Source organism: Geotrypetes seraphini, chromosome 2 (assembly GCF_902459505.1).
Source record: "Geotrypetes seraphini chromosome 2, aGeoSer1.1, whole genome shotgun sequence".
NCBI lineage: Eukaryota > Metazoa > Chordata > Amphibia > Gymnophiona > Dermophiidae > Geotrypetes > Geotrypetes seraphini.
In genome coordinates this window covers 146,234,358-146,261,730 of record NC_047085.1, presented here as the reverse complement: position 1 = coordinate 146,261,730, position 27,373 = coordinate 146,234,358, and the positions used below count along the sequence as shown (strand labels likewise).

The 27,373-nt window shown below is 44.9% G+C and overlaps 1 protein-coding gene across 2 annotated transcripts in view; it reads right to left on the bottom strand.

The window, feature by feature from the left end:
* The window catches only part of SMCHD1 (structural maintenance of chromosomes flexible hinge domain containing 1), a 719,028-nt gene that overhangs the window by 610,939 nt on the left and 80,716 nt on the right, over positions 1-27,373 (bottom strand). For both annotated transcript variants that reach the window (XM_033933958.1, XM_033933959.1), the window contains exons 6-7: positions 22,849-22,963; positions 16,947-17,066 (exon numbers count right to left, since the gene is read on the bottom strand). In XM_033933958.1, coding sequence (XP_033789849.1) covers positions 16,947-17,066; positions 22,849-22,963 — 235 coding nt within the window. The remainder of the gene's footprint in view (positions 1-16,946; positions 17,067-22,848; positions 22,964-27,373) is intronic.

Sequence of the window (27,373 nt, the reverse complement as noted above, 5' to 3'; positions counted from 1 at the left end):
GTGAGAGACATAAGGAAAAACATTTCCCAAGAAAGAAACTTAAGTGGAGCTGACGTCAATGCTACAAATGGGAGCATCAACGACCAGTAAAGAACCACATGAATAGTCCAGCGGATAAAAGAAGGAATGAGATGTGGTTACAGACATGAAAAAACATCTGTCATGATCCTGGGAGCCAGAGGAGTAATCAAAAAGAAGGTGCTCCTTGAGAGATCAAAGGAAAAAATGTAATAGCATGAAAAAGAAGTCTGAGAGCTATAGACTCGAGACTAGAAACAACAAAGAAAAAATACCACCGGTAGGAAGGTGGAAACAGGCAGATAAAAAGACACCAGGAAAAAAAATGAAACCACATTTGATATCAACAAAGGCAAGTGGCTAGTGTCCTGGCAGAGGGCAACAAAAAAGGCTGAGAAAAATGTAAATGAAACAGACGCAGCCCCAAGAAAAAAACAAAGAAGAGAACAAAGATTCCTGAGTCGGAGTGAACCGAGCAGAAAAATAAGAAGAGAGGGTTCAAAAAAATTTGAGTGGACAAAGAAGGGAGAACACATGTTGGCTGGGCATCATGCAGCAACAGCACTCATGAGCTTGATGAAAAAAAAAGGTCAACAGGAGAAGAAGCAAGGGGAATGCATAGAAAAATATGCTCGCCTAATCCAGGAGAAAAATAACCGTTGTCAGGCAAAGAAAATTCCTGGAGTAAAAGGATTAAAGAATCCTGCTGAAATTGGCTGCTACGAAATTCAGCTTCTCATCAGCAAGAGAGATGACCAATCATCTCCAAGGTCACAAAAACAGATCCTCCTGAGATAACAGCAGTGCAAACACAAAAAAAACTGTGGAATTGATGATCCTGTCAGAAGTAATTGCTGCTTTTTATGGGGACGGGCAGGGATGGAGGTAATTCCTTGCGGGGATGGGTGGGGATGGAGAGGATCCTGGCGAGGACGGGCGGGGATGGGAGGGATTTCTGTCCCCGCGCAACTCTCTAGATTGAAACAATCTGAAAAAGAAACACTCTCAGAAGAGTGGAGTGAAAAAGTACCCCAAAGAAAAACAGACAGGAAAACGGGTACAGAAAATGAAACGTTAAAGAAAATGAGATGGGTGAGAAAAACAGCTGAACCATCTCTCAAGGAAAAAACAACCGGGTAAAAACTCTGATGTTCAGAAAAGGAAAACCAAGAAGGCCTTGTAATCGAATAGATGTGGCCAGCACAAGTAGACACCTCCTGAATCTGGAATAAACAACCCAAAACTGGTAAGGAGAACGGATGAAGAACACAGCTTGAAAGCCGTAAGAATTGGAGCCTGTAGTGGCTGCCCGGAAAATCAGGAAGCAGAGCCATTAGGTCTGAGATCCAAAAAAAACACCAACATCCAGTGGCCTTTACAATTAAGATAAAGACCAGTAAATGAAGAGAACCTTGCAAGGAGGATTAGCAGGAGAAAAACATGAAGGACAGCCTAAGATCCCACGTAGACTCTCAAAAGAAACCAGAGTCTGAGAAAAGGAAAACGATTAAGTGAATAAAACCTCCACATGAAGACAACGCAGGGAAGCTAGGCTCATAGGAGTACATGATAACTGATAAGACAGCCGTCGTTAAAGTGAAAACTGCTACACAGATGTGGCCAGAGAAATTCACTAGTTCCATAATGGAGAGGAAACATGTTCCAGCACAACCCCAGGAACACCTCCCCAAAGCAGACATTCAATAACCTGTGCTGTTGAGTAATGATAAAAACAGACCTGTTAACTTTTTCATAGGCTGTGTCAAAAAAGTCCCCATAGAGATCAAGGAAGGGAAGCAAACCACCCTTGAGGAGATAAGTACAAGGAAGAAATTCCGTAGAGAAAGAAATGACTGTAAAAAGTCAACTCCTAAAGGAATGCATTTACAGAAAATTCCCCAATGGATCTGGAAAAAACAAAATGGCATACAATTATGAAGGCTTTGCAAAGCCCACTCAAGGGAAAAAAGCACATGTGATGAAGAAGCACCTACCACTTCAAAGAAAGATGGAGCATAGTTCCAAAAGACACCCCAAGTCTCTCAACCAGTCAAAACCAAGACCAGCAAGGAGTCGATGTCGAAGGCCATATACAGCTTGATGACTGCAAAGTCTTCTCATACTGGAAACAACACTGACACCGGAAATTGCAACGACAACAGGTGTCAAGTGAAAAATGTCCCTGGAAACAAAAAACTCAACCGGGCAGGGCAGCACTAGAAGAGACGGTGTCAACAGGGCTGACAATCCAAATAACTGGAATCACAGTGGAACATGTTGACAAGAAAGTCCGACATCAACTTGGATGTCAATATGTACTGTGACATCGATCAGAAATGACGACATTAACATGACGTCGATATAAAAGTCGACATCGAGCAGGGAGGTCGACACCAATTAAAAATGTTGACATCACCGACAGGAACAGTGAAAACATGCCAAGGCCGACCGAAATTGTGGCATGAAGAAAAACACTGTGAAAAAGAAAGAACCGGTACCAAGGGAAACAACGCTGGTACCAAGGTGCAACACTCCCTAGATATGAAGGCACAAAGCACCCGGAGCAGATGGAAAAGGACACCAGTACCGTTGGTCCTTGACCGGTACTGAAGGTGTCATTCCCATCAGAGAGAAAAGGAAACCGGTACAGTTAATCCATGGTGTCGGTCCAGAGTAGAAAGAATAAAGCACCGGCACCCAGGGCCCATGACCGGTACCATCGGTGCCACTCCCGGAAGAGAAATAAAGAAAGAACACCGGTACTCATGGTCCCCGACCAGTACCATTGGTGTTGTTCCAGAGCAGGAAATAACACCGGTACCCTTGGTCGATGACCGGTACCATAGGTGTGACTTTGAATAGAAGAAAGAAAAGAAAACCGGTACCCTTGTCTCATGATCGGCACCATCAGTGTCGCTCCACGCTTCCAAGATGAACATGCCTATATCAAGTCAGTCATCTACATTGAAGCGGAGCCAGAGAGAGGACTGAAAAAAGGGGAGTAGGACTTGACTCACTGGTAAACCAAGCTGTTACAATAACCTGAAACTGAAAGGAGAAAACCAACTTACCAAAAGGAGAAACATCATCGACAGTGCAGCTGGAAATCGATGTCGCAAGGACTCTGGGTACCGGATCACCAGCGTCGACTGGTGCCGGATGGATGGCGTCGTCGAATGGAAACAGCTTCTGGAGAAAGCATATGAAAATGCGCTGAAGAAAAAAGCAAGGGAAGAAAAAAACGACAAGGTTGAGGCCCCGAAAGTGCTAAAATAAAGGGGGATATCTGTGAAGACAAGTTCCCCCCTAAAACAACCGTGTGGATGAAGAATGAGCAGAAAAAACCAGCCCGGGACAAGAACCATGTAGAGGGGAGAAAAGAAAATGGCGGTCCATAAAGCCTCAAAAGGCCTAACCCATAACAAAAATTAAAAATAAGATGAAAGTTTTGTTGGTTTTTTTTTTTAAGTAGATGAACTTAGAAAAACAATAGAAAAAGAAACTGACAAAAAGTCAGGAAACAGCGAGAGCAGGAAGGCATAGCAATATAGAAACAGACGGCAGAAAAGGGCCACGGCCCATCTAGTCTGCCCACCCCCTAACTTCCTCCGTGAAGAGATCCCACGTGCCAATCCCATTTTTTCTTAAAATCTGGCACGCTGCTGGCCTCAATTACCTGTAGTGGAAGACTATTCCAGCGATTAACCACCCTTTCGGTGAAGAAATATTTTCTAGTATCACCATGAAATTTCCCACCCCTGAGCTTCAACATATGCCCTCTTGTTGCTGTGGGACCTTTAAGAAAAAAGATATCTTCTTCCACCTCGATACGGCCCGTGACATATTTGAACGTCTCAATCATGTGTCCCCCCTCTCTGCGTTCCTCGTGTGAGTATAGCTGCAACTTATCCAGCCGTTCCTCATACAGGAGATCCTTGAGTCTTGAGACCATCCGGGTGGCCATTCGCTGAACAGACTCAACTCTCAGCATATCTTTGTGGTAATATGGCCTCCAGAATTGTACACAGTATTCCAGATGGGGTCTCACCATGGATCTGTACAATGGCATTATGACCTCGAGCTTACGGCTGACGAAACCTATGATTTGTCTAGCCTTGGATGAAGCTTTCTCCACTTGATTGGCAGTCTTCATGTCTTCACTAATGATAACCCCAAAGTCTCGTTCTGCTACAGTCCTTGCTAGGGTCTCACCATTGAGGGTGTAAGTCCTGCATGGATTTTTGCTGCCAAGGTGAATGACCTTGCATTTTTTGGCATTGAAACTTAGTTGCCAAGTCCTGGACCAATGTTCCAGTAGGACTAGGTCATGTGTCATACTGTCGGGTATTGAGCTTTTGTCAGGCACTGTGCTTTTGTCTGTTGTGCTCTTGCCTACTATGTTGCATAGTTTGGCGTCATCAGCGAATAACGTAATTTTACCTCGAAGCCCCTTAGCCAAGTCTCTTACGAAGATGTTGAATAAGATCGGGCCCAAGACCAAGCCCTGCGGCACTCCGCTGATCACCTCCATCATTTCGGAGGGGGTGCCATTTACCACCACCCTTTGAAGTCTACCTCTAAGCCAGTCCTTAACCCATGCAGTTAATGTTTCACCTAATCTCATCAAACTCATCTTGCTCAATAACCTGCGGTGTGGGACGCTATCAAATGCTTTGCTGAAGTCCAAGTACACGATGTCCAGGGACTCCCCTATATCCAGCTTCCTTGTCACCCAGTCAAAGAAGCTGATCAGGTTGGATTGGCAGGACTTTCCCTTTGTAAATCCATGTTGATGGGGATCCCGTAGATTCTCCTCGTTCAGGATCGTATCCAATTGGCATTTGATTACAGTTTCCATAAGTTTGCTCACTATCGATGTGAGACTCACCGGTCTGTAGTTCGCAGCCTCCGTCCTGCATCCTTTTTTGTGGAGTGGAATGACGTTAGCCGTTTTCCAGTCCAACGGGACTCTTCCTGTACTTAGGGAAAGATTGAAGAGCGCGGCTAATGGTTCCGCCAAGACGTCACTTAACTCCCTGAGCACCCTGGGGTGTAGTTTGTCTGGTCCCATAGCTTTCTTCACCTTGAGTTTTGATAGCTCATAGTAGACACAAATTTCAGAACGGATCTTCCGAGCTTTCCCTTGTCTGCAGCTGAGGGCCGGATCCCGATGCCTCACAAGTGAAGACTGAGCAGAAGTATTCATTTAAGATTTTGGCTTTATCAGAGTCCGATTCTACATAGTTCCCGTCGGGTTTCCTAAGGCGTACTATCCCATCTGTGTTTCTGTTTCTGTCACTAATATACCTGAAGAAGGATTTATCGCCCTTCTTGATGTTCTTCGCTAGATTCTCCTCCATTCGGAATTTGGCCTCTCTGACTGATGTTTTGACTGCTCTTGACTTGGCCAGATAGTCTTCCCTGGATTCCTGCTTCCCTGATTGTTTGTAGATGAATGCTCTTTTCTTCTTTTTTATAAGGTCTGAGATCTCCGCAGAGAACCACTGTGCTTTATTGTTTCTTCGCCGTTTACTTACTGATTTTATATAGCGCTTGGTTGCTTCGTGTATGGTTGTTTTCAGAATTGACCACATTACCTCTACATTATCTGTTTCTGCTTGGTTTTGCAGTGCCTGATGGACGAAATCTCCCATGCTTTCGAAGTTTGTGTCCTTAAAGTTGAGGACCTTGATTAATGTGTTTGATTTAGTGAAACCTTTCCTGAGGTTGAACCATACCATGTTGTGGTCACTGGAGGCCAACGTGTCACCTACCGAGACCTCTATGATGCTTTCTCCGTTGGTAAGTATCAGGTCCAGTATCGCCTGATCCCTAGTGGGCTCTAATACCATTTGCCTAAGTCTTGCTCCCTTTATAGAGGTTAATAGCCTTCTGCTGCTGCTGGTCGCAGAGGAAAGTTTGTTCCAATCCACATCAGGCATATTGAAGTCTCCTAATAATACTGTGTCCCCACGCAAAGTTATATTCTCTGTCTTTGATTAATTCTATATCCAGGTCATCCTGTTGTCTTGGAGGTCTGTATACTATGCCAAGATACAGGCATTTGTCCTTCCCCCTGGCCAAATTCACCCAGAGGGATTCCCCGGAGTACCACCTGACATCTGCAATTTTGGTAACTTTAATGTCATCTTTAGTGTATAGAGCTACCCCTCCTCCCATTTTGCCCTCTCTGTCTTGACGAAGTAAGTTGTAACCCGGTATAGCCATATCCCACCCATGGGAGTCCGTGAACCAGGTCTCGGATATCGCTAGGTCGGCGTTCCTCATTTCCGTTTCTAATTCCAGAATCTTGTTGCCCAAACTGTGGGCATTGACATACATAGCCCTCCATATCTTATGTTTGCTATGTCTTTGTGGAGATATTCCCGCTTGAGCTAATTTGACTCCTTTAGTACTGTTTGCAATGTGTGTACTTACCCCAGACTCAGAATTGCAATGTGTACTTACTTCAGACTCAGAAATGGATTGGCAGCTTACCTCGCCATGTTGGTTATTTATGCCAGTACTTGAGTGGGTACCCTCCCCCAACTTACCTAGTTTAAAGCCCTATGAAGTAGGTGGGCTAGTCGGTGTCCAAAGACGTTCTTTCTCCTTCTGGTCAGGTATAGCCCGTCTGGTCCCTGTAGTCCTTGCAACGCCTCTCCATGGTTCAGGAACCCGAAGTTCATCTCCTTGCACCATCCATGCAACCTGTCGTTTCTCCTCTGATACGATCTTCCCTGGCTCTTCCCTTGCCCCTCCTCAGCTTCTCACCAAGTGCTCCAAAGTCCTCGGGTATGCTCTCCGGGGTGTTCCTGGCAGTGTCGTTTGTTTCGACGTGGATGAGAAGCATGGGGAAGTGGTCTTGGGGCTTGACGAGTCTGTCTAGGCAGGCGGTTACATCCCGGATCCTGGCCCCTGGCAAAAAGCAAACCTCTCTTGATTGCATATCTGGTCTGAAAATTGGTCCCTCGGTGCCCCTCAGCACCACTCTGCGCTTCTTTGGAGCGAGCCTTCCTGTTGTCTCCGGAATTGGAACCGTCTGTTGGACAACTTCCTGTACCTCATTCTCAGGTCCTTCCTGTAATAGCTGGAATCTGTTCCTCAAGGTGATTTGGGGGTCGATGTAAAACTGCCCTGTATGCGAGAGAAAGAGACAGAAGAAGAGGAAGGTCTTCTGTGTTTGCCTGTGGAGGAAGTTACCAGCTGCCAGGAGTCAGCGTTTCCAGCCTCTTCTTGTATCCCAATCGTTGGTTTCAAGGTTGCAGGTTTGGTCGTTTTGGGCATCTCGAGGATGGTCTTGTCTGATTCCTGTTCGGTGATCTGGGACAGCTCCTGGATAACTCCGTCGATGAAGGCCTCATCTTCTCGGATGCTTCTTAAGCGCTTTACCTCCTCTCTCAGGCTCCTCAGCTCCTGCAAGATGCCTCTCATCTAGCTGATCCATCTCTTCTGTCTGTGTGGAAACTGTAATCATCTGCTTGGGGATGGCCTTGGTCTGTACAGAGACCTCTGTCCTCCGTCCTGGCTCTCCCTCCGTCTGCACGTGGATCGTGGCCACCCCCTGGATCCCTTCAGTGACTGGACTGCCTGTCTTGATTGTAGTCTTGTTGATTCTAGTTCTTCCTGCCATTTTCAAGTTTTTTTTGGTTTTTTTTTGTTAGTTAGATTTTTGATAGTTAGTTATTTGTTAGTTATGTCCGCCTGCCTGTCAGATAGTGTGAATGTTTGAAGGATAGAGGTAGTCAGTTAATTGTTAGTGAAGTCTGCCTGTTTGTTAGTTGGCTAGATAGGTCTGCCTGTTAAATGGTTTGAAAGTTTGAAGGATAGAATGACTAGTAAGGTCTGCCTGTTGTTTAGTTTGAAAGGTCTGTCTGCTTGTTGGCTAGTTAGAAGGGTCTACCTGGTATGAAAGTTTGATAGACAGTTTAAAAGATAGTCTAAAAGTTAATAGCTAGTTATAGAAAGTTATAGACAGTTTAAAAGATAGTCTAAAAGTTAATAGCTAGTTATAGAAAGTTATAGACAGTTTAAAAGATAGTCTAAAAGTTAATAGCTAGTTATAGAAAGTTATAGACAGTTTAAAAGATAGTCTAAAAGTTAATAGCTAGTTATAGAAAGTTATAGACAGTTTAAAAGATAGTCTAAAAGTTAATAGCTAGTTATAGAAAGTTATAGACAGTTTAAAAGATAGTCTAAAAGTTAATAGCTAGTTATAGAAAGTTATAGACAGTTTAAAAGATAGTCTAAAAGTTAATAGCTAGTTATAGAAAGTTATAGACAGTTTAAAAGATAGTCTAAAAGTTAATAGCTAGTTATAGAAAGTTATAGACAGTTTAAAAGATAGTCTAAAAGTTAATAGCTAGTTATAGAAAGTTATAGACAGTTTAAAAGATAGTCTAAAAGTTAATAGCTAGTTATAGAAAGTTATAGACAGTTTAAAAGATAGTCTAAAAGTTAATAGCTAGTTATAGAAAGTTATAGACAGTTTAAAAGATAGTCTAAAAGTTAATAGCTAGTTATAGAAAGTTATAGACAGTTTAAAAGATAGTCTAAAAGTTAATAGCTAGTTATAGAAAGTTATAGACAGTTTAAAAGATAGTCTAAAAGTTAATAGCTAGTTATAGAAAGTTATAGACAGTTTAAAAGATAGTCTAAAAGTTAATAGCTAGTTATAGAAAGTTATAGACAGTTTAAAAGATAGTCTAAAAGTTAATAGCTAGTTATAGAAAGTTATAGACAGTTTAAAAGATAGTCTAAAAGTTAATAGCTAGTTATAGAAAGTTATAGACAGTTTAAAAGATAGTCTAAAAGTTAATAGCTAGTTATAGAAAGTTATAGACAGTTTAAAAGATAGTCTAAAAGTTAATAGCTAGTTATAGAAAGTTATAGACAGTTTAAAAGATAGTCTAAAAGTTAATAGCTAGTTATAGAAAGTTATAGACAGTTTAAAAGATAGTCTAAAAGTTAATAGCTAGTTATAGAAAGTTATAGACAGTTTAAAAGATAGTCTAAAAGTTAATAGCTAGTTATAGAAAGTTATAGACAGTTTAAAAGATAGTCTAAAAGTTAATAGCTAGTTATAGAAAGTTATAGACAGTTTAAAAGATAGTCTAAAAGTTAATAGCTAGTTATAGAAAGTTATAGACAGTTTAAAAGATAGTCTAAAAGTTAATAGCTAGTTATAGAAAGTTATAGACAGTTTAAAAGATAGTCTAAAAGTTAATAGCTAGTTATAGAAAGTTATAGACAGTTTAAAAGATAGTCTAAAAGTTAATAGCTAGTTATAGAAAGTTATAGACAGTTTAAAAGATAGTCTAAAAGTTAATAGCTAGTTATAGAAAGTTATAGACAGTTTAAAAGATAGTCTAAAAGTTAATAGCTAGTTATAGAAAGTTATAGACAGTTTAAAAGATAGTCTAAAAGTTAATAGCTAGTTATAGAAAGTTATAGACAGTTTAAAAGATAGTCTAAAAGTTAATAGCTAGTTATAGAAAGTTATAGACAGTTTAAAAGATAGTCTAAAAGTTAATAGCTAGTTATAGAAAGTTATAGACAGTTTAAAAGATAGTCTAAAAGTTAATAGCTAGTTATAGAAAGTTATAGACAGTTTAAAAGATAGTCTAAAAGTTAATAGCTAGTTATAGAAAGTTATAGACAGTTTAAAAAATAGTCTAAAAGTTAATAGCTAGTTATAGAAAGTTATAGACAGTTTAAAAGATAGTCTAAAAGTAAAATTAGCTAGCTATATGTGCCTGGTGGTTGTACTCCGCCTTGTTATGTGATGAGATCTCACCTTGGTGGTAATCCGGAGCCCTTCCTTGAGGCCCTTCGCAAAGGCGCTCTCGCTAAGGCGAGCGCATTTGCTGCTCACCTTCGCCGCGTGCCGAACAGCTGTGCGCCGTTGGCTCGGCCACTTTTATGGGGGAGTTCGGCTGTGACGTCGGGGGTAGGCGGAGTTACCTCCCGCCTCCCGTGTCCCATCTGCCTCCCTCTCTACTTCCTCCGATCACTGTGCACCTCTGTCCGCTCCTCTTTACTGCTTTTTCCGCCTCTCCCTTTGCTTTTCCTGCCTTCTCCGCTCCTACTTTCACTCCTTCCACCCTCTCCGCTATTTCAGCCTTCTCTGCTCCTCTTTCTCTTCAAGCGCACTCTCCCTCCACTCACTGCTCCTCCGCTCCGCTCACTGCTCCACCACGTGCTTGCTACTGCAGTCTCCCTTCGGCTGGCCTAGCGAAAGGAAATTTTTCAACAGCCGTTGAAAACGCGACTTCTTAGCTTCGCGGAAACTAAAGAACTGAGGGACCGCACACATGCGCGGTGCGGTTGTCAAGCTCTTGAAGTATCCGTACCGGGGCTCCATGGTGACGTCACCCATCAGTGAGAATATGCTTGTCCTGGAATAAAATAAGGTTTGAAAGCTCAGACCTGCCAGAAACTTTTGCCACTGTCAAGCAACCCCCCACCGGCAACGAGAGGTACACCCACTCCCTCCCGCTGCTGTTGTTAAGCAACCTTTCCCCGGACACCCACCCACTCCCCTCCAGCAGCAGGAAGGATGATCTCTCCCTCCTGCCACTGCCATTAAACATACCAACCCCCCTCCTGATAGGAGGGATGCCATTAAGCAATCCCTCCCCACCCCACCGCAGCGGGAAGGATGCCCAGTCCCTCCCTCCAGCCTCCCCTTACTTTGTTTTAAGAAGGCCAGTCAGAGGGATGCCTAATCCTTCCAGCCAACAGGCCCGCCTCTTCAAAATGACGAGTTTTCCCCTCCCCAATGCATTCTGGGTTGTGCCAGGGAACGGCCTAAGACTCCGATTGGCCCAGAAGCTTAAGGCTGTCTCTTTAAGACTTGCATGACTTGCTTTAGTATAATTGTTTTATTTATTATTCTTTCCCTTGCTTTGGTTTTAGATTTACATAGTAAAGCAATCACACCAAATCTGACAAACTCATGGGGGCTGCCTTGCAAAAGCAAGAATATTTAAATAGAAAGCATAACCTTAGCCTGGTATGAATCAATCCTGTAGCTAGGACTTGACCTCCAAGTGATACATTATCTTCTTGCAACAAGGATGACTCTCTAGGAGGGAAGAATTAGAATTGTTGTTGTAGCTGCCAATTCAATTAAGTTGTACTTCATCATTTATGCTAATACCACACTACACGGGGGGACGTCATGTGCACGTTTTCAAGATGGCAGCTTAGCGCCTTCTCTCCGTTCCGACCCTCGTTGCAAAAATTAATTTAAACCTCACAGAGAGCCGTATCAGGTCAGTGCAAGTAGCTCTTCGGCAGCGGAATGTCGGCTAAAGCTAATAAGCCCGAAACCGCTCCTCCAGCGGGTCCGGCTGCGGCGCAGCCAGCGCCTAAAAGATCTAAACATGAACCGCCCTCCCCGATTAAGGCCTCCGTGTCTGGCGCCACAACGCAGGGAGATTCAATCTCACATGATCTCCACGTTTTGCGAGAATTAATGCAAGAAAACTTAGCCGCCACGGCAGATATTAAAAACGAAATCGGAGGCATACTTACACAACTTAAAGCAACAAAATGCTCGCATTGATCTGGCAGAGGAAAGACTTGCAGCGCACGATTCTCAGTATTTAGAAATCCAACGTGACTTTCGCAAGATGTCTGTTCTACAATGTGATATTGAAGATCTTTCCAACAGAATGCGTCGGAGCAACGTTCATATCATCGGGCTCCCAGAATCATCTGAAGGGTCAGATCTCCTGTCTTTCCTGCTTTCCTTTCTCCCTACTACTTTAAAGCTCCAATTTGACCCTCCGCTCGAGATTGAGCACGCACATAGGGTCCCCTCGGGTCCACCTTTGCCTGCCAAACCTCCTAGGCCTGTAGTACTAAAATTATTACGCTACACTCAAGCCATCCAAATCCTGCAAGCTGCTAAATCTTCTTCAACATTGCAAGTGGATGGTAAAAAAATTCTGATAGTCCCTGACCTGGCTAAAACAACAGCACAAAGGCGGAAGGCTTTCCTGGCCATGAGACCTCAGCTCAAAAATATAGGAGCCCAATATGGACTATTCTATCCTGCAAGGATGAAGATAACTTACCATAATACCACCAAAAACTTTGACGATCCAGTCGACCTTCAAAAATTCTTGGATATCACAGTAGGAGCTATGACCTGACCTTTTCTTCCTGGAACTGTTACTCAATTTAAGTTTTGTGAGGTTTACTCTGCATCATCTGATACTCATTTTTGGTTCGAGGGGAGGTCTAGCTGAGCACCTCTTGTCAGCATGGAATCCCATCTCTGGATCTTTGTTTGTTTTTATGATCCAGATCATTATCAGAATGAATCATCCTCTTCTTTTTTACTTTCATCCTCCTTTTTGTATGCTGTGAAAATTACCTACTCAACTATTGGTAATCAAGCCGTCATTCATATCTCATCTCCTGCTGAGCAGAGGCTATATGCCTTTTTTGAACATCATCTGTGGTCATTCACCAGTCATATCAATCCTTAATGGTTAAAATACACATTGTCTCCCTGAATGTCAAGGGAATCAGTAGTCTTCTCAAAAGGAAAAAGATCCTGCACTATTTCAAGCACCTCGAAGCTGATATCTGCCTCCTGCAAGAATCCCATATCAGCGCAGAAGAAGCTAAAAAACTCACTGGCGGGTGGGTTCAATATTGCTTTGCCGCCCCTGCCTTGGGTAAGAAGAATGGGGTCATCACTTTGATTAAGAAATCCCTTAACTTTCAACTTTCCGCTCACAAGTTTGATCCTAGTGGTCGCTGGTCTTTTCTGGAAGGCTCCATAGCTGGGAAACCAATAAAATTGTTCAACATCTATGCCCCTAACGCAGATGACCCCTCCTTCTTTCAATAATTTCAAACTCTTTGTCACTCTTCACTAACTACGGACACCATATTTGCAGGAGACTTTAATTTCCCACTGGACCCCTTTATTGACCGATCATCGAATTGCCGTCCAGCCAAACTTCGAGTTAGATCTTCAGTTAAAAATCTGATGGATTCATTTGGCTGGTCCGATATATGGAGAATATTTCATCCAACCACCAAGGATTTTACTTTCTACTCTGCACCCCACCAAACCTACTCAAGAATTGACTATATCCTAGGTTCCAAAGACCTATTGAACATTGTTTCATCGACTCGCATACATGACATCTCTATTTCAGACCATGCGGCTGTCTCCTGTCACCTCAATTGGGCTACATCTCCTACATCCAGGCTATGGAGACTTAATAACTTCCTGCTACATGATGACTCTTTCATATCGCATATCAAGGAGGAATCTCAATCATTCTTTGATACTAACATTTCTTCAGTCAATGATTTCTCCATAGTTTGGGAAGCTTACAAAGCATGGCTGCGTGGAAAAGCTATTAGCTTCTCAGCCTTCCAATTGAAACAAAAAAAATCTAATTTGCACCTACTTGAAGCAGACATTCATACCTATCAATCACAACTTTATAGTCGTCATGATCCTGAGATTTACAAAAAGCTGCAACAACTCAAATTCCAATATAATGAACTCTTCAGTTCCATGGCTTCTGCTTCCTTATTTCGCCGATCAACCACATACTATGCCTCTTCCAACAAATCGGGTCATCTACTTGCTCTTTATCTGAAAGGTAAACATTCAAAAAACCGCATCACCCATATCAAATCTGAAAAAGGTCATCTTCACAATACAACCAAGGATATATTAGAAGACTTTCGTACATTTTATGAACATCTCTACACTTCAGAATCTACCTCCACCTCCTCTTCATCCATTCAAGATTTCCTCCAATCACTTGACTTACCAACTCTTTCTGACCAACAATGTCATTCATTACAAGCACCTATTTCCGCCGATGAAATTGCACGTGCCATCTCATCTCTACCTTCAGCTAAAGCGCCTGGTCCTGATGGGTTATCCTCTGAATTCTACAAATCATTCTCAGCTCTTCTGACTCCTCATTTACGCTCATATTATCAAGGTATCCAGGATGCTCCAGCCTCTCTACATAGATTTCTTGAAGCAAACATCATAGTTCTCCCAAAGCCGAACAGAGACCCTGATCTTGTGAAGAATTATCGGCCTATATCTCTTTTAAATCTGGACTATAAAATTTATGCTAAAATTTTGGTTTTTCGCTTAGAAAAGATAATGTCTTGTCTGATTCATAGGGACCAGGTGGGTTTTCTAAAGGGTCGCTACGGTGCAGACAACACTAGACTCTTATGTCATGTACTCCACTCCTCTCAATTGTTTACTCAACCCTCTGTAATTGTCTCTTTAGACGCTGAGAAAGCATTCGATAGAGTGGAGTGGAAATACCTGTTTGCCGTCCTCTCTAGATTTAGATTTCCTCCATCCCTTATTCATATGATTTCCCTACTATATGAATCCCCCACTGCTAAACTCATTATTAATGATGAGGCATCCGCACCATTCACACTACACAGAGGCACTCGTCAGGGATGCCCTATGTCCCACTCTTGTTTAACTTAGCTTTAGAACCCCTTCTTGCTGCCATCCGTCTCTCTCCTGATATTAAAGGAATCTCCATGGCTTCGATTGAGATCAAAATTTCTGCCTACGCAGATGATGTCCTTTTATACTTAACTGATCCCGAACATTCACTTTCTGCATTAATACGCTTGATCTCATCATTCTCCCTATTTTCAGGATATAAAATTAACTGGGATAAATCTGAGGTTATGCCTCTTCATGATTTTAGTCCTTCTTTCATCCATGCGACCCAACCCTTTTCATGGGTTACTTCTGGTATTAAGTACTTAGGTTTACCATTTGATAAAGACATTAGGTCGTCCCAACAATTGATCTCTTCTAAAATTCTCTCACAGGTTCAGAACTCTCTATCCTCCTGGTCCCCCTTACATCTCTCTTGGTGGGGTCGATTAGACACCATAAAGATGATGGTAGTTCCCAAGATTATATATATCTTCAATATGTTTCCTGTATTATTTCCATCTTCTTTTATAAATAAATTGAGCATCTATTGTTGCGTTTCTTATGGAATGGAAAGCCTCATAGAATTTCTCTTCAAAAACTAAAAGCTCCACGTAACTCTGGTGGGGTTAATTTCCCAGATCTTCTCTATCATAAAGCATTTATTTTGAGGCAGGGTGTAGAATGGCTTTCTAATCCCTCATCTACAGATATCCCTAATTGGCTACACTTAGAACTTTCCCTTTTATATCCTTTCCCCTTACTACGTATCATGGGAACAAACAATTTACCACGTATTAAACAAAATCCTATTATGCTCACTACTTACAAGGTCTTAACAGCTCTCGATTCCCAGTTGGAGATCCCTTTGAATAAATCAGCATTTTGCCCCCTATGGTTTAATAAATATATTTTGATGGATAAGAAACCCTTCTCTTGCCCCTCCTGGTTCCATCATCAAGTATGGGATGTGGGCTCTGTGTGTCATCCTGATGGATCACTATTCACCTTTCAGGAAATGATGACCTCCTTCTCCCTCACAGAATCCAACTTTTTTCGCTGGTTGCAGCTTCGGTCAGCAATCAAAAAATCAGGTCTTCTCTCATCGCTCTTACACTCTCCCTCCACTTTGTACAATCAATCCTAGAAATTTCTTGCCCAGGGTCATGCAGCATCGCATTTTTATAAATTGCTTAAATCCTTCTCGCCCAATCACTTAGCACCTTTACAATCAGCATGGGAACATGACATAGGGATTTCTATACCTGACGTTGCTTGGTCCTCCATCTTCGCATCTACATTCAAAACATCTAGATCTGCTTCAATCCTGCAGAATATGTTCTTCTTTCTCAATAGAGCACAATGGACTCCTATCAAATCTAATAAGATTGACGCTTCATATTCTAAAAACTGCTGGTCTATTATATTCCTGCCCACTAATTCAGGCATTTTGGCACTCTGTTTGGAACACAATATGTTCAATTTTTAACATAAATGTTGCTCTCTCATATCAAATGCTCCTCCTTAAATCATTTTCATTTAACCAATTAATCCCTGAGAAAGATCTCTACCTACTAGATATGCTAATCACCTTAGCCTTGAAAATTCTTCTTTCCACATGGAAGGATTTATCTAAGGCCTCCTATCCACACTGGTGGAATCTAGTCTGTTCAACTTATAGAATGGAAGCTTACCTTGCCAAATCATACAATAGAGTGCCAAACTTTCAATCCAGATGGAATCTGCTAAAAGATTACCTTTCTACTATGAACTCATGAATGGCAAGTTCACAGTACCCTTTATTTTTCCTTATTTTTATTATTGCTAGTTTCATTTATTTATACCCAGGATGATTCACTCTACCTATCTGTGGTTTGTTGTTATTGTTTATTGAGATGTTTTTGTTTTTTTTTATGATGTTACTACCTTGCTTGATAGTATCTAAACGAAATTTCTCTGTTTGATATCTCATGCATTATACCGTTGTCATATTCATCTCATATTTACTGATTATTGTTCTAGTAATTTCCACTGGTTTATATTTTCTAAAATCTTTCAATAAAAATACCTTGACAAAAAAATACCACACTACACAGGCCGGATTTCATTAGATGAAAAAAAATCTTTGATAGAAAGTTAAAAGGGGGAATTAAGATTAAAAAAATAAAAGGTTTACATTTTAAAATAAGCTAACGATACATATGCTATTTCCAAAACTGTGAAGCAGAAATGCAGAACACTACTGGTGGAGAATGTGTCAATAAATAACCCATATTAACTCAAGAAAAAAATATTTTTAGTGATAGGTACAAACATCTTTCCAACTGAGTGCACCATCTGTTATTTAATCAAAATCCTCCATAAATCTTTCTTCCCTATTCTTCTTCTGTACATCCTACATCTTTTATTGACTTTGAAAGGAAAGATCATTGAAATTAAAGGGAAAAAACTGAGATACTTTTACCTTTCGATTTCTAATAAAACCACTGTATATTGATTCTTTATTTCTCTCTTTTTTCTCAAAATCCTCTTTGGACAGAATCAGTTCATGTACATCTTGAGATTCCATAGGCTTACTTATCATCTGTTTAATTTGAAATTAATAAAAACTAGTTATTTTTTTATATATAAAAAGGTTCAACTACAATAGATCTAGTAAAAGCACAAACTGCTGAACCCATCTACAAATTGTTAACACACACTGTATAAACAGACAACAGCACCAGCAAAGAAATGTGCTGAGGAAGAGGAGCAACTGTTTCTCTCCTTCATTGGATGAGCTGAACGTGGGCATGTACAGCACAGTTACTTACCGTAACAGGTGTTATCCAGGGACAGCAGGCAGATATTCTTAACACATGGGTGACGTCACCGACGGAGCCCCGGTACGGACACTTTTAACTAGAAAGTTCTAGTTGGCCGCACCACGCATGCGCGAGTGCCTTCCCGCCCGACGGAGGAGTGCGTGGTCCCCAGTTAAGATAAGCCAGCTAAGAAGCCAACCCGGGGAGGTGGGTGGGACGTAAGAATATCTGCCTGCTTTCCCTGGATAACACCTGTTACGGTAAGTAACTGTGCTTTATCCCAGGGCAAGCAGGCAGCATATTCTTAACGCATGGGTGACCTCTAAGCTAACAGAAAGGGAGGAGGGATGGTTGGCCATTAGGAAAATAAATTATGTAACACAGATTGGCCGAAGTGTCCATCCCGTCTGGAGAAGGTATCCAGACAGTAGTGAGTAGTGAACGTGTGAACTGAGGACCAAATGGCAGCCTTGCAGATTTCCTCGATGGGCGTGGAACGGAGGAAAGCCACAGAAGCAGCCATAGCTCTGACCCTGTGGGCTGTGACAGCACCTTCCAGTGAGAGACCGGCCCGAGCATAACAGAACGCAATGCAGGCAGCAAACCAGTTAGAAAGCGTCCGTTTAGAGACAGGGCGACCTAGACGGTTAGGGTCGAAGGACAAAAAGAGCTGAGGGGACGAGCGGTGAGCCCTGGTACGGTCAAGGTAGTATGCAAGGGCACGCTTACAGTCCAGCGTGTGCAACGCCTGTTCCCCAGGATGAGAATGGGGCTTAGGGAAAAAGACAGGCAACACAATGGATTGGTTGAGGTGGAAGTCCGAGACCACCTTGGGAAGGAATTTAGGATGGGTACGCAGAACCACCTTGTCATGGTGAAAAACAGTGAAAGGTGGGTCGGCAACCAGTGCATGCAGCTCACTAACCCTCCTGGCAGAGGTGATGGCAATGAGGAAAAGCACCTTCCACTTCAGAAATTTGAGTGAAGTAGTGGCAAGAGGCTCAAAGGGAGGTTTCATGAGGGCTGATAAAACCACATTCAGGTCCCAGATGACTGGAGGAGGCTTCAGAGGCGGTTTGACATTGAAGAGGCCTCTCATGAACCGGGAAACCAGGGGATGAGCCGTAAGCGGTTTTCCGAGGATCGGATCATGAAACGCAGTGATGGCGCTGAGATGGACTCTGATTGAGATAGACTTGAGGCCAGCGTCGGACAGAGAGAGCAAATAGTCCAGTACAGTTTCCACCGCCAATGAGGTGGGATCGTGGTGATGCAGTAGACACCAAGAGGAGAACCTGGTCCACTTCTGATGGTAACATTGGAGGGTGGCCGGTTTCCTGGAGGCATCCAAAATGTGACGGACAGGCTGAGACAGATTCTCTGGAGAGGTCAGCCCGAGAGAAACCAAGCTGTCAGGTGGAGCGAGGACAGATTGGGATGTAGTAGAGACTGATGCTGCTGCGTAAGTAGAGTAGGAAACACAGGAAGAGGAATGGGCACCCTGGAGTTGAGCTGAAGCAGGAGGGAGAACCAGTGTTGGCGAGGCCACCGAGGGGCGATGAGAATCATGGTGGCTCTGTCCCTGTGAAGTTTGAATAACGTCCGCAACATCAGAGGCAGTGGAGGGAAGGCATAGAGGAACCGATTCGCCCAGTCGAGCAGGAATGCATCCGAGGCCAGACTATGAGGAGAGAAGAGTCTGGAGCAGAACTGGGGCAGCTGATGGTTGTGAGGAGCTGCAAAGAGGTCCACCTGAGAAGTGCCCCAGCAAGCAAAGATGGAGCGGAGTGTGGGAGGATCCAGAGTCCACTCGTGAGGTTGAAGGATGCGGCTGAGATTGTCAGCCAGGGAGTTCTGTTCGCCCTGGATATAGACAGCCTTAAGGAAGAGACTGTGGCCTGTGGCCCAGGTCCAGGTCCAGATGCGGATGGCCTCCTGACAGAGGAGGGGAGATCCGGTGCCGCCTTGCTTGTTTATGTAGTACATGGCGACTTGGTTGTCTGTGCATAGGAGAAGAACCTGAGGGTAGAGAAGGTGCTGGAAGGCCTTGAGAGCATAGAACATGGCCCTGAGTTCGAGGAAGTTGATGTGATGTTGACGCTCCTGATGGGTTCAGAGTCCCTGGGTGCGAAGATCTCCCAGGTGAGCTCCCCATGCATAGGGGGAGGCATCCGTGGTTATGATCATGGAGTGAGGGGGCAGATGAAAGAGGAGGCCCCTGGAAAGATTGGAGGAGTTCAACCACCAGTGAAGAGATTGCTGAAGAGACGATGTCACAGAGATGGGATGAGAAAGAGGATCTGTGGTCTGTGACCATTGGTTGGCCAGAGTCCATTGAGGTGTCCTGAGGTGTAGTCGCGCCAGAGGAAGCACATGGACCGTCGAGGCCATGTAGCCCAGGAGGACCATCATTTGCCGAGCTGGAATGGAGCGACGACGGAGCACCTGCCTGCAGAGGTGGAGCAGGGTCCGTTGGCGATCTGAGGGGAGAAACGCCCTCATCAGAGTGGTGTCGAGGACGGCTCCAATAAACTGAAGTCATTGTGTGGGAAGCAGATGCGACTTGGGGTAGTTGATCTCGAACCCCAGGAGGTGGAGGAAGGAGATGGTGTGCTGAGTGGCTTGTAGCACAAGAGGAGACGTAGGTGCTTTCACTAACCAATCGTCCAAGTAGGGGAACACCTGGAGGTTGTGGGACCTGAGAAAGGCCACCACCACAATGAGGCACTTGGTGAACACCCGGGGTGATGATGCGAGGCCAAAGGGTAGCACTTTGTACTGATAGTGACGGTGCTGTACCTGAAATCGGAGGTAGTGCCGTGAAGTCAGATTGATTGGGATGTGAGTGTAGGCCTCTTTGAGGTCTAGGGAACATAGCCAGTCGTGCTGAGAGAGAAAAGGGTAAAGCGTGGCAAGGGAGAGCATTCTGAACTTCTCCCTGACCAGACACTTGTTGAGGTCCCTGAGATAGAGGATGGGACGGAGGTCTCCTGTCTTCTTGGGAACCAGGAAGTAGCAGGAGTAGAAACCCTGACCCCTTTGGTCTGGAGGTACCTCTTCGATGGCATTGAGAAGAAGGAGGGATTGGACCTCCCTCAGGAGGAGGAGGGATTGGGAGGAGTGAGAAACAGACTCTATGGGAGGATTGTCTGGTGGAAGAGTCTGGAAGTTTAGAGAGTAGCCGTGGTGAATGATGTTGAGGACCCACTGGTCTGATGTGATGACCTCCCAACGGCTGAGAAAGAGTTGAAGGCGTCCTCCGATCGGCTGAGGAAGAGGCAATGATGGTGGAAGGCTGGCTATGCCCTGGAGAAAAGAGTCAAAAGGGCTGAGATGGTTTTGATGGAGGGAGAGGCTTGGCAGGTTGGTGAGACTGTGAGCGCGCCTGAGTTTGGTGTTGTTGACGAGGTCGGCGAGGCTGTTGTTGAGGCGGATTGAGAGGTCTGGCCGAGAACCTGCGTTGGTAGGAAGACTGCTGTCTGTAGGGGCGAGCAGGAATCTTCTTCTTAGGTTTGATCAGGGTATCCCACCTGGTCTCGTGTGCCGAGAGTTTCTGGGTAGTTGAGTCCAGGGATTCCCCGAAGAGTTCATCACCAAGTCAAGGTGTGTTAGCCAGGCGGTCTTGGTGATTAATATCGAGGTCAGAAACTCTCAGCCAGGCCAGGCACCTCATGGCAACAGCCATGGCAGATGCTCGAGAGGTCAGCTCAAAAGAGTCATAAATGGAGCGCACCATGAATTTCCGGAGTTGGAGTAAACTGGAAATTTGTTGTTGAAAAACAGGAACCTTACGCTCAGGGATGTACTTTTGTAAGGAGGAAAGTTGTTGCACCAAATGCTTCATGTAGAAGGAGAAGTGGAAGGTGTAATTATTAGCCCTGTTGGCAAGCATGGAATTTTGATAAAGGCGCTTGCCAAATTTATCCATTGTTCTGCCCTCTCTGCCAGAACATTGTTCTGCCCTCTCTGCCATTTGGCCTCCGTTGAAAACACATGCGTCTTCTTCGCTCCGCGGAAACGAAGAAACTGGGGACCACGCACTCCTCTGTCGGGCGGGAAGGCACTCGCGCATGCGCAGTGCGGCCAACTAGAACTTTCTAGTTAAAAGTGTCCGTACCGGGGCTCCGTCGGTGACGTCACCCATGCGTTAAGAATATGCTGCCTGCTTGTCCTGGGATAATGTATAATATCTGCTAACTCATCCATAGCACAATTACACCACGCTGTCAAAGTACTTGTATGCGATGGGGATCATAATCAAAACTTAAACAAGTCTAAAAACCCGCCCAAGTTGGCACTTGGACAATCTAAAAGACAGGTCGTCCAAGTGCCGATAATCAGAATGACTTTCTGGACGTATCCAGGGACTTTTTAGGCTTCTGAATCCTGCTGTGTGCTGAAAGGAGTGTTTCTGGAGGAGTGGTTAGGGCGGTATGTAGATGGGATGTGGGCCAACCTGCAGGGATAATCAAATGTTTTACGAGACTTCCTAGATTAAATTTATACGGTGTGAGTTAAGATATAAAAGCAGGTATAAGTGCTCAAAAGATATCCAAACTGACCAGATAACCACTGCAGAGACAAAGTGAAGACCCACACACACTCCTCCCCATGTTCACTGACCCTGTCGCACCCCCACGAAGATCAGAATAAAAAAAGTACATACCTGTCTCCAGAACATCAGCACCTGCTATAGGAAAGCCTAGTAGAGCTGCATACAGGTGTCTTAAGTAGCCTAGGGGGTGGGCTAATGAACCATAGAGAGGTGGACCCTGGCCAATAAGCCACTCTAACCACTACATTCATGGTGGAAAATGTGAGGCCACCAAAATCCTACCCTACTGCTATATAGGTAGCACAGCCATAGGGGCTATTGTACTTGTAGGCAAGTGGGTATAGTGGGTTTTTGGGGGGCTCACCATAACCTATAAGGGCGTTCTGGTAAGATGTTTATGTGGCACCCTTTAAGTGAAGTTCACAGCAGTGCCCTGTAAGGTGCGCCCCACTGCTCTGTTGCCATGTCTAGGTGGCCAGTCCATCACAGTGCTGGCCCCTCCCACATCCAAAAGGTCTTGCTTGGGACTTGGATAAATTTTTGGTCAAAAACATATTTGTTTGTTTTTAAGTTTATTATATTTGATATACCGCCTAAAAGCCTAGGATTTTAGTTATAAAGATAGACGTAGTGGTGGTCTGGACAATCAAATGCCTGGACATCCAGATAGACAATTTTCAAAAAACAAAATATTTTAGACATACTTTTCGAGAATGTACATTTTACGGCTGCTGTCTTTGGGCAACTAGTGCCATACAACCAAATCAAACTTAGATGTATGTTTTGATTGAACTCCTCCTCTAGCATAAAAAGACATGGAGGGGCATAGATATGCAAATGAATGAATGGAGACAACATATTACTAAAATAGGGTAAAATGCACAGAAACCATAGAGCAACCCTTAACCGACAAGTTTTACTGGCAGAATGGTGATATTATGACATACAGGTAATCTTCCAATAGGACAGATACCAATGACAAAGAATAAAACAAACTGTATACTTACTCTGGCTGACTGTCCAACAAAAAAGACGGCTTGTTTCCCTCCAACACCAAAATATGAAATGTCACTGTTCAAACTACGAGGGACAGGTGCAGGCCGTATATATCCTGAATGATCACTACAAGTAAAAATTTCAAGAGTAAAGATGCATGTTTACCAGCCTACAACAAAATTAATATTTTAATAAATTAAATCAATCCATTTTTATGCCTTGTCATTCAAGTACCTTTCAGAATGTGTGTTCCAGTAAATTTGTCAGAGAAAAAAACAAAACAAAACAAACAACTCGCCAACATTGCTACTATTAACATTTCTATAGCGCTGATAGGCATACGCAGCACTGTACATATTTAAGAGACAGACCCTGCTCGGTAGTTTACAATCTAAATTAACAGACAAGACACATAGAGCTTCTTTTACTAAGCTGTGCTAGCAGTTTTAGCATGCGCTTAGCGCGCACTACAATGCCACACACGCTAGATGCCAACGACTCCATTGAGCTGGCATTACTTTTTCCATGTAACACGGGGGTTAGTGCACGCTAATCTGCAGCACGTGCTAAAAACGCTAGCGCAGCTTAGTAAAAGGAGTCTATAGGGGCTTAGGGAGTTTCTCTGGGAGAGTAGGGTGAGGGGCTATGAGGTAAATGCATTCTCAAAAAGGTAGGGTTTTACTCTGGATTTGAATAGTTCCAGGGACGGAGCTTAACATATTGACTCAGGCAGTTTGTTCCAGGCTTAAGGTGCAGCAAGAGAGAAAGGGTGCAGTCTGGAGTTGGCAGAAAGCAATGTTACTTACCGTAACAGTTGTTATCCAGGGACAGCAGGCAGCTATTCTCACTAGTGGGTGATGTCATCCGACAGAGCCCCGATACGGACGTCTCACAAGCATGACTTGCTTGAAGAAACTTAGAAGTTTCGAGATGCCCGCACCGCGCATGTGCCAGTGCCTTCCCGCCCGATGGTCCGGGCGTGTCTCCTCAGTTCAGGTAGCTAGCAGAGAAGCCAACCCAGGGGAGGTGGGTGGGACGTGAGAATAGCTGCCTGCTGTCCCTGAATAACAACTGTTACGGTAAGTAACTTTGCTTTATCCCAAGACAAGCAGGCAGGTATTCTCACTAGTGGGTGACCTCCAAGCTAACCTCAATGGGATGGTGGGAGAGTTGGCAACTTAGGAGAATAGATTTTGTAACACTGTTTGGCCAGTTGGAGATGGAGCGCTTCGAGACAGGGCATCCCAACTTGTTTGGATCAAAGGAGACAAATAGTTGAGGAGCAGTTCTGTGTGGTTTGGTACGTGCCAGGTAGAAAGCCAAAGCACGTTTACAGTCCAGAGTGTGAAGAGCTGATTCTCCAGGATGAGAATGAGGCTTTGGGAAAAACACTGGAAGCACAATGGATTGGTTGAGATGAAATTCAGAAACCACTTTAGGCAGGAATTTAGGATGAGTGCGGAGGACCACCTTGTCATGATGGAATACTGTGAAAGGCGGGTCCGCCACCAAGGCCTGAAGCTCACTGACCCTGCGAGCAGAGGTGAGGGCCACGAGGAAAACCACTTTCCAAGTGAGAAACTTGAGGGGAACCTTGTTGAGAGGCTCAAAAGGAGGTTTCATAAGTCGAGAAAGGACAACATTGAGATCCCAAACCACTGGAGGCAGTTTGAGAGGAGGATTGACATGAAAAAGTCCTTTCATAAATCTGGAAACCACAGGATGCGCAGAGAGAGGTTTCCCCTTCAGAGGCTGATGGAAAGCCGCAATCGCACTCAGGTGGACTCGTATAGAGGTTGACTTGAGACCAGACTGAGAAAGGTGTAGAAGATAGTCCAACACAGAGGATAGAGAGGCTCGCCGAGGCTCCGTAGAGTTGGAAATACACCATGAAGAAAATCTAGACCATTTTTGGGAGTAGCATTGACGAGTAGCAGGCTTCCTGGAAGCCTCCAAGACGTCCCTCACCGCCTGGGAAAACTGGTGAGGGGTTATGTTGAGAGGAACCAAGCTGTCAGGTGGAGAGACTGCAGGTTGGGATGAAGCAGTGATCCTTGAAGTTGAGTAAGTAGTGAAGGAAACACTGGAAGAAGGACCGGCTCCCTGCTGCTGAGTTGAAGTAGAAGGGAGAACCAAGGTTGTCTGGGCCACCGAGGAGCTATCAGAATCATGGTGGCACGGTCGGACTTCAGTTTGACCAGAGTCTTTTGAATGAGAGGAAATGGAGGAAACGCATACAGAAAGCGATTCCCCCAATCCAGCAGAAAGGCATCTGCCTCGAGGCGATGAGGAGTGTAGATCCTGGAGCAAAACTGAGGCAGTTTGAAGTTGTGGGGAGCCGCAAAGAGGTCTATCTGAGGCGTCCCCCACTGTGCAAAGATCTGATGAAGGGGGTTGGAATGGAGAGTCCATTCGTGAGGCTGGAGTAGACGACTCAAGTTGTCTGCCAAGACATTGTCCTTCCCCTGAATGTAGACAGCCTTGAGGAAGGCATTGTGGCGAACCGCCCAATCCCAGACTTTGAGAGCTTCCTGGCAGAGGGAGGCCGAGCCCGTGCCCCCCTGCTTGTTGACATAATACATGGCGACCTGATTGTCTGTGCGAATGAGGACCACCATGTCGTGAAGCAGATGTTGAAACGTTTGAAGAGCATTGAAAATGGCTCTGAGTTCCAGAAGATTGATTTGATGGAGTCGGTCCGCACTGGTCCAGAATCCCTGAGTGCGAAGACCATCCAGATGTGCCCCCCAGGCATAGGTCGAGGAATTGGTCGTGAGAACCTTCTGGTGGGGTGGAATGTGAAACAGCAAACCTCTGGATAGATTCGAAGAGGTCATCCACCAAAGTAGAGACTGCCGAAGAGCAGGAGTGACGAGGATGTGTCGAGACAATGGATCTGACACCTGAGTCCATTGAGATGCCAGGGTCCACTGAGGAATTCTGAGATGGAGTCTGGCGAACGGTGTCACATGAACTGTAGAGGCCATATGGCCCAGGAGGACCATCATGTGTCTCGCTGAGATGGACTGGCGAGAAGACACAGATTGGCAGAGATGAAGAAGAGCATCCATGCGCTGAGGAGGAAGGAATGCTCTGAGGCGAACGGTATCCAGAACCGCCCCGATGAAGGGGAGCGACTGTGTAGGCTGTAGATGAGATTTGGGGAAGCTGATCTCAAATCCCAAACTCTGCAGGAATAGAATCGTGGACAGGGTCGCCGAGATGACCCCTGAGGCCGAGGGAGCCTTGATGAGCCAGTCGTCGAGGTAGGGAAATACCTGAAGACCCTGGTTCCGGAGTGCAGCGGCCACCACTACCAGACACTTCGTAAATACTCTGGGAGACGAGGAGAGGCCGAAAGGAAGCACTCGATACTGCAGATGCAGATGTCCCACCCGAAATCTGAGGAACTTGCGAGAGGCCGGATGAATGGGAATGTGAGTGTAGGCCTCCTTGAGATCCAGAGAGCATAACCAGTCGTTCTGCTCGAGGAGGGGGTAGAGAGAAGCAAGGATCAGCATGTGAAACCTCTCTTTGACAAGGAATTTGTTGAGGACCCTGAGGTCCAAAATGGGCCGCAGGTCGCCCGTCTTCTTCGGAACAAGGAAGTACCGGGAGTAAAACCCCTGGTTCAGTTGGTCCGACGGGACTGGCTCTATGGCACGAAGCCGGAGCAAAGCCTGAGCTTCCTGAAGAAGAAGGGCGGTCTGTGTCAAGTTGGAAGGATACTCTCTTGGAGGGTGGTCTGGAGGGACCCGATGGAAATGAAGAGAGTATCCCTCCCTGACGATGGTAAGGACCCAGAGGTCGGAGGTTATGGCCTCCCAGCGATGATAAAAATGATGGAGGCGCCCTCCGATGGGAAAAACAGGGGGAGGCAGAACGAGGTTGGTTATGCCCTCGACGAAACAGTCAAAAAGGCTGAGTGGCCTTAGGGACAGTAGGCAACTGAGACTTTGGTTGACCCTTCTGAGGAGGTTGCCGCTTTGCCGGTTGCCTCGCAGGCGGAGTTTGTCTCGGTTGATAACGCCGCTGGTAAATCAATGGTGGACGAGAGGGTCGAGACTGTTGAGGCTTAGGCTTCGGCCTAAGAATGGACTGGAAGGACTTTTCATGATCGGACAATTTCTTCGTGACTGCCTCGATGGATTCGTCAAAAAGATCCGCCCCAGCACACGGAACGTTTGCCAGGCGGTCCTGAAGGTTCGGGTCCATGTCAATGGTCCGCAACCAGGCCAACCGGCGCATCGCCACAGAACAGGCTGCCGCTCGGGCCGAGAGCTCGAAAGCATCATAGGCAGATTGCATCAACTGAAGACGAAGCTGGGACAGCGAAGCAACCACTTCCTCAAACTCAAACCGAGCCTGGGACTCGATGTATGGTGTGAATTTCCGAAGCACAGGCAGAAAAAATTCCAAGTAGGCGGCGAAGTGGAAATTGTAATTCAGAACTCGGGACGTCATCATCGAATTCTGATAGATGCGTCGACCAAACTTATCCATGGTTCTGCCCTCGCGTCCCGGAGGCACTGAAGC